The sequence below is a fragment of the Prosopis cineraria genome, unplaced genomic scaffold (genome assembly GCF_029017545.1).
Source record: "Prosopis cineraria cultivar Desert tree isolate PC_DT_omini unplaced genomic scaffold, ASM2901754v1 PC2, whole genome shotgun sequence".
Taxonomy (NCBI): Eukaryota; Viridiplantae; Streptophyta; class Magnoliopsida; order Fabales; family Fabaceae; genus Prosopis; species Prosopis cineraria.
In genome coordinates, this window is record NW_026555333.1 from 48255977 (window position 1) to 48263540 (window position 7564).

A 7564-nucleotide genomic window follows, 5' to 3' on the forward strand; every position below is an offset into this window, starting at 1 on the left:
TTTAATCTTCTTTTAGTTTTTGTATGTTTTAAAATTTTAGATTTCATTTTTATTAAGGCTATTTATTATTTAGTTTGACTTAGGTTTGTAAAATATTAAAAAGGAAAATTAAAATTATATTCTTATGAAAGTAATCTAAATTTAAATATAATAAATTTAAAATTAAAATCTATTCGGGTTAAGTAAAATATAAAAGACCTAAATATTTTTTAAGTGAAATACATTTTAGTTTGGGTTTAATAAGTTCAAAATCAGAGGGACAATGGGGGCAAATTTTTAAAACCACTACCTCTCTTTCTAATTTTTCCAACTTGAGGGGAGGCAATTGTCCACTCTCAATAATATGTAGGTCCGTTACTGATTATATCACGTAAAAAAATTAGGATACTAAATTCTCTTGAGTGAATAGTTAAAAGATAAAAATATTGTTTAAATCTTAAATAAATATGTTAAAAGTATTATGGAGATCAAGATATCCATGAGGCCTTCGTTAATAGCTGGTATTATAGAGGATTTGAGAAATGTTATGTAAACTTTGAGTAACAAGTTATAATATTTTTATCCATATAGTTTATAAATAATGATTTTTATAATTTGTTCGTGAGCTATATTTACATTTTGACTTCCTATGATTGTTGATGATATTAACATCTTCGTTTTTTTTTTGTCCATTTACATTTTCAAATGAGGATGACATAATTAAGGAATTGAAAAAAAAAAGGAAAAAGAAAAAAAAAAAAAGAAAAAGAAAGAAAGAGTTGAATTGGTGATGCGATGCTCCAGTACAAGGAGCCCCAACATTTGTTCCCAAACTCTGCCACTTGCCAATATTTCCCACAAAATCAGACACAACGGGCAAGCAAGAAAAGCCAAGCATTCGTCAAATTTCCAAATCACTCTCAGGCCAGCGCCCATTAACGTATTGCTCTCGACAAGCTTTCCAACTAATTATTATATTGGTGTCCCTTGCGTTTCGATCTCAATTTGCCTTGTAAAAAATTGTTCAATTTGATCATCATTTCAACGGCTTTCCTCGTGTTACTTTTGCAGCTGCCGTGCCCAGAACTATAAGGGCCCTTTCCCCTCTGATTATATCGGTTTTATATCAGATCCTCGTACTATTTCTTTTTAGGTATGGGCCTTGTGCTTTGTAGCCGCTGTTATCGGTTAATTGATTACTTTGTTGTTATAATTAAATCCGGCATCCGTCTCTGTTTCTGGGCCTAATCAAGCTTGTGGGTTTTTTCTGTTTGCCACAGTTTCATTTGATAATATGGTGAATGGGTTAATAGTGATAAACGAAGTAAAATACCTTGACGGTACTACGATCATTTGCTTGATACTAGAGAATGTAGAGGAATGAAAGTGATTTAAACACAAATGCCAGAGCTAGTCCTTCTTCTCGTGCTTTTCCCCATAAACAGTTTTGTTTCGAATATCATCCAGAAACATACCGGTACTGAGGTAGTAGGGTTAAAGTATTATATTTTTAAAATAAGGTCCTTTCTATTGATGGAAAAAAATACTTTAGTCCATGAATAACAGTTGGGTTGTATTTTGAAACTGCCTATATTGATTTTGAGAATTGAGTTCCTGGCTTCCAGTGGAATTCTCAATGATTTAATGCATCAATACATTGCAGATTTTGTCTTCAAAGTGTCCTGAATGGGGATTCAGACAATGGGTTCTCAAGGTAATGGGCAACAGTCTCATTTACAGCCTTCCCCATTGACAAGGCAAAGCTCATGGTATAGTCTTACACTTGATGAGGTTAAAAATCAACTAGGAGACCTGGGGAAGCCATTGGGAAGCATGAACCTTGATGAGCTTCTTCAGAATGTATGGACTGCTGAAGCAAACAAATCTATAGGGGTAGAAAATGAGAACCTGTCATCATCATCTTCTCTTCAACGTCAGGCCAGTCTGACCCTGGCCCGGGCTTTGAGTGGGAAGACAGTTGACGATGTATGGAGAGAAATCCGACAAGGTCAGAAGAAACGATTTTCAGAGGATATAAGAGGTCCAGATGGAGAGATGACTCTTGGTGAAACAACCTTGGAGGATTTCTTGGTACAAGCAGGGCTTTTTGCTGAAGCTTCTATTAGTCCCTCGATGGGGTTGGATACTATGGAAGCCATCAACCCACAAAGTCTTCAACATAAGACAGGCTTGTCATCCTCCCCTTCATTTGGCAGTTTATCTGACACAAGACCAGGCCGCAAAAGGGACACTCCAGATGCATATGAGAAAACTTTGGAGAGGAGGCTGAGGAGAAAAATCAAGAACAGGGAATCTGCTGCCCGTTCACGAGCCAGAAAGCAGGTTTAACCTGTATTGACTGTATAAGATTTGAGTGATTGATTAAATTTTGTTATTTTCACTTTTTGGAATATTATCTTGGACTGCTACTGATCAGAGTTGGATGGTTCAGGCTTACCATAATGAATTGGTTAGCAAGGTTTCTCGTCTAGAAGAAGAAAATACAAAGCTCAAGAAAGAGAAGGTACAGATTCTCATTCAGATTTTTTATTGCCCCATAATGATTTCTTGTGTTTATAATAAAGTCGCCTTTATTTTCTTTGGCTGTGAGTTTAATTGAGCATTTAGGTTATTTGGTTACTATTGGCATGAAGGAGCAAATTTTTTCTTTATTCTAATTGAAAATTTATCATGCAATTCATGTGGCTAGCCCCACCTAGTGGGATAAGGCTTGTTGTTGTTGTTATTGTAATAATTGAAAATTTATGATTCATTGTATGCTGTGTATTGAGTTTGTCTAACACCAAGTGACCCATAAGGTGAACTATCTCTTCCTGGCATGGGTGTCATGTTATGTACCTAAATTTATCACAATCTTTAGATATTAACAAGGAATCTTGAAGTAATCATTTTTCGGTATAAAATCTTCTCCCTTTTAAGAAATAGCAACCAATGGAAGCTGAGTTGGGATGACATTTTGATAAACTGCTAGTTGACTGTGTTGATAAGTTTTTGCCATACCTGCTATGTATATTATTATTTATGACTGAATCCATGTCATTAAGAAATTTTAAAAGGCCTTGTAATGAGTCACCATAATCAGAGGTGAGCTGTAAATGCATATTTAGAATTCAATAAAGTGACATTTGGATGAAAGAGTTGAGAATTGAAATGCTAAATACATATATTCAATTTATCTGATTTCCAGAAAGCTTTTAAGCTACATTAAATTACTTCTTTACCCTTTAATATATTTATTGATGCCTATCTCTTTGTTACACTCACATTTATTTTAGCATCTTGTGCTTTAATCTGCTTTTGAATCTTGTATCCTGCATGAACAAACAAGAACAAGTTTGTTCTTAATTAGTGTGCATGGTATTGCATGCTCTGAGTGATGCAGTTCATCCCTAGCATCCCTCTGATAAATGTGATGTACTTAAAAACTTTGACGATTAAATTAAAGCTTTGGTGCTTGAAAGATGCTTCTTTGTGCAATCTGAACTTCCAGTTTAACATTGTAGTCCTTCAAAGTGAAATTCTTCACTAATGCAGTCCTCTCATTAACAGACATGTTACTTGACCCATAGTTATTTCTTATTAATAGCTTGTAGTGCACATATGGCATCACTGCTCCTAAATGCTTTAGTGCTTAGCGCCTAGTGTTGTTTGATCTAACTAAAAATGCAGCATACAATTTAAAAAGAAAAGCAAAATATAATTGATAATAAGTAATATAGAAACGAAACCGGTTAAAATATATATATATATATATCATAACAACATTATAATCATCCATTAATCACAACATCAGGCAAATAAATCATCAAATGTATGGAGATTTATTGTTTTTAAGGCTTAAGCTTAAACCTAAGATATCGAAACAAATTCCTCTTCCTCGGAAGCAATGTCATTATGATCATCATTAAGAAAATCTCTTTATTTTCTCTTCATCTTTTGATGACTCCATTTGTTCATCAAACATATCAACAGATGAGAAGAGGAGAATGTTATTGCCCTTCTTGTGCTCTTGATGTGGATAATAGATGCTAAATCTTTGAAATTGATTTTCCAAGGATGGGTCAAGTGAATCTCCGGTGCTACCTTTGCAAACTACTCAAATCAGGGTTGTTGTCGCCCTATTCATATGTTGCTCCTGTAGCACAACTGCAACATTCATGTCTACAAATATAGCTTCTATAGCACAAATATACTGTAGTTATATAAAAGTTTCAAAGCTATGCACTTGATGTAGCACCAAGCATTGAAGCATACGAGCTATGGCATGGGCTGTAACTTGCTATTGATAACTATGAAAAATGGCTGAACAATATTCTCATGGGCCACTATTTGACCATGTATATAAATTGTGAAGTTCTTCTTTTCCATTAGAGCTTGAAAAAATTTACAATTCAAGGTGCTACATCATAGAAGGGCCAATTGATGAGATAATTAAACCAAGTGATTGTGTCTCTTCACTTATTGTTTACTCAGTTTGATGCTATATGATGATAGTAGTCACTTTGGAGGACTACAATGTGAAACTTGAAAAGTGGAGGACTAAACTGAACAAATAAATATGTTTTATGATCTAAATATTAATTCACTCTGTTAATAATCTTCTCACCAAGGCTTCTATTATGGTTGTTTGTACATCTATGATATTTCAAAGACAATATGGAGTACATTTAGGATTCAGCTAGGATACATTATCTCGTAGCATTAAACAGCCCCTTAAAAATGAAATGCATATTAAAGTTGAGACCCAACAAATACCTTTCATTAACCTTAAAACTGCAAAAATTGATAATAGGCTGAACCACATTTGGGGGATTTGATTTCTGATTGGTTTAAATGAATATGCTTGGAAGCACAAGGGATGTTGGCCCTGTTAGTTGTTCAAGTTTTTATCCTATAGAGTATGGATAACTTTCAAATTGGTTGGGAGGGTTGCCAAGAAATTATTGCACCTCATGCTTTGATATATAAGGACCAAATAACTACTCATCTAGACCAAAAAGCTTTTAGTGAAAAAACTTGTTAATATTGTTATGGTTGTGAACATTGGCACTTCTTAGAGGTGAAGAGAGGGATGCAGTGTACATATGAGATCTGGACACATATTACTACCTTTTATATGTATTTGCTTTTGCATGCGATATAAATGCTCATGCATAATGAAAAAGCCACAACGTTCATAATTGTGGCTTTCACCTTAACTGAAAAATTGGGCCGTGTCTAATGATTACATTTCTGCATATGGATATCCTGGGATTAAGTAATGTGAATTATAAATGGAAGTTGCTCATTCTGGCAAGTTAAGGAATTTTGGTGAAGAGGGCAGTAGTGCGTCAATCAATTTGGAAGTATTAGAATTTTGGTCGGCTGATCTAGTGATGCTTTACTATTGTAATTATTGCTCTTTTAGATTGACCCTGTTTTTTCCTGCCTAAAGTATAGTCATATAAAATGGTAAAAGTTCAATTATGTTCTTAACCTTGCTATATTTGGTTCTTATGTGGACATTCATTTTGCGTATAGGCTGCCACAAGGCCTGTCACTTTCTAAAATAATGTAACTTTCTTTATCCGTTAGTTATGATCCAATTAGCTCATGTAGGGCAGCCTAATTGATGTTACTATTGTTTTCTTCTTATTGATTTTATGATGTGTTCATTTTACTAAATTTAACTAGGCTGATTACTGATGTATAATAGAGTTTTTCAAAGGCAAAAATTGTAAGTGGCAATTATTCAAGTGTACTACAAATCTACCATTCTTTGTGAATCATTGCAAGATGATTTTTCTAGTACCACCAGAGCTCCTACGATTTCAGTTTTGCCCATTGTGCAACATCTACAAAATGCTAACTTCATTGTGGATTCCTCCCCTCTTATAGGAGTTTGAGAAGAGGTTGGCATCTGAATCATCACGTGAACTAACATATCAGCTTCGAAGAACGAGTTCTGCTTCTTTCTGACATGACCTGCGCTGAAGTGTTGTTGTTGTTCCCTATGCTCGAGGTTTTAAGAGGGGCGTGTCCAGGAATGCATCACCCAATTGCTCATCACTGTTGCAGATGGTGTGCTTTCTCGAGTAGTTTGTTAAATCTATCTCTACAATTAACTAACTAAGCGGTACATATTGCAGCAAAGTTTCAGTGTTCATAAACTTCAGCTTTGCTTTGCTGGAAAACATGTCAAGAAAGTCGGGGAGCTTGCTGAAGGGTTGCCTTTTTGGTGTAGTGATTATCCTTGTGTGTGGTGGTATTGTTAGGTACTCAAGTTCTTAAAAGGCGACTGATAGAATTGAAAAAAGGTAGGTCTTATTAGCATTTTTGGCTTTCAGGAGATATTGTAGTAAATTTTAACTTATATTTGATGGTAATGTTTAGGGTAAATACAGTCATGGAGAAATGTGTGCGCTCACTGGAGTTATGTTCCAGACATTTGCAGTGGCAAAGTAATAGTTAATTCTTCATTATAGTTTTCTGGGGAAGTTTGCCCCATGATCTTGTTTCTTTCTTGCTACCCAACTTTCTGCTTTTGTTTCTTTGTTTTCTTTGGGACAAATTCTGCTTTTTTCTTTTCTTTTTTTGTTAAGTAGGAGGTTCGTGACTTAGGGAAGGGGTAAAGATTGAACACTCCAGATAGTATAAAGTAAATACAGCTGAAGTGACGAGAGAGTTTGCTTCAATTTTAGTTCAATTGTGCTCTGGGAGAGGGAGTGAGTTAGTTTACTTCAAATTTGCTGTGTCTATCTCTACTTCAGTTAAAATAGATTTCAAAGAAGTTGTGTTCAGAGATCGAATTTGACATCTTTAAGATTGAAAATTGTGTCGTGGGAACTGATAATCGAGGTTTACAAGTGGATTGAGAAAACAAGGATAAAGTTTGTTGCTGACTTCCCTTGTCTCTCTGGTTTCGAAGTGCTGTCACTGGTATCTAATGATGTTTCTTTCCCATAGCTGTTGGAGTCCGATCCAAAGTCTCGGGGGACCAAAATAAGGGTCATGGCATCAATAAACCAATACAGAATAGAATCGTTAGGTAAGTAGAATATTTGTGAGGATTCGATATGGCAGTGACTTAGTGTCAGGGTTCGTGTTAAGAATAGCGATTAACCATCCCCAAATTATATAACCGGGTGTGGTTTAGATTTGCCATTTGGGAGTGTATTTTTTATTTTTTATTTTTTGGGTACATAAGAGGGTAGCGCCCAACAGAAAATTAAATTAGAGGGGATAGAGATCCCAGACACTGGGAGTCCGCAAGGTCCCTGAGATGTTATGGAACCCTATCCAAAAAAGATGTACTCCGAAGCCCATCTTGAGCTAATCTATCAGCTACTTCATTCAGTTCCCTGGGAACATCTTGAACACAAATTTCCCAATCCATCTGAAGCACAGAGTGTATCTGAAGCAACAGCCTGCAGTAAACTGTCAATCCCTGATGATTCAGTGGTCAGCTCATCAACTAGTTTGATGAAGTCCTGAAACTCCTATGCATAAAGGAGTGTAATAGGACAATAGAACAAAGGCCCTATTTTTATTAGGCCCGAACTAAACCGTGACATCGGTGTATTTC

At 35.4% G+C, this 7564-nt stretch overlaps 1 protein-coding gene across 3 annotated transcripts; it reads left to right on the plus strand.

The window, feature by feature from the left end:
* The first annotated feature begins 792 nt into the window (after positions 1–792).
* LOC129303450 (ABSCISIC ACID-INSENSITIVE 5-like protein 2) lies at positions 793–6508 on the plus strand. 3 transcript variants are annotated; one of them, XM_054942775.1, is made up of 5 exons: positions 793–919; positions 1051–1132; positions 1643–2322; positions 2432–2503; positions 5878–6508. In XM_054942775.1, the coding sequence occupies exons 3-5, from the start codon at positions 1666–1668 to the stop codon at positions 5956–5958; spliced, it is 810 nt and encodes a 269-aa protein (XP_054798750.1). In that variant the 5' UTR covers positions 793–919; positions 1051–1132; positions 1643–1665; the 3' UTR covers positions 5959–6508. The 3 variants fall into 3 exon arrangements, 2 of the variants coding, with proteins under 2 accessions (XP_054798750.1, XP_054798749.1); XR_008591492.1 differs by having other exon boundaries at positions 813–1132; positions 5878–6296; positions 6373–6508; XM_054942774.1 differs by having other exon boundaries at positions 813–1132.
* Positions 6509–7564: the final 1056 nt, after the last annotated feature.

Excerpts from the sequence above, each read along its gene's own strand:
- LOC129303450 (XM_054942775.1), top strand. The coding sequence starts at position 1,666 with ATGGGGATTCAGACAATGGGTTCTCAAGGTAATGGGCAACAGTCTCAT. Across the intron at positions 2,323-2,431 it reads GTTCACGAGCCAGAAAGCAG|GCTTACCATAATGAATTGGT; the intron begins GTTTAACCTGTA and ends TGGATGGTTCAG. Across the intron at positions 2,504-5,877 it reads CAAAGCTCAAGAAAGAGAAG|GAGTTTGAGAAGAGGTTGGC; the intron begins GTACAGATTCTC and ends CCCCTCTTATAG.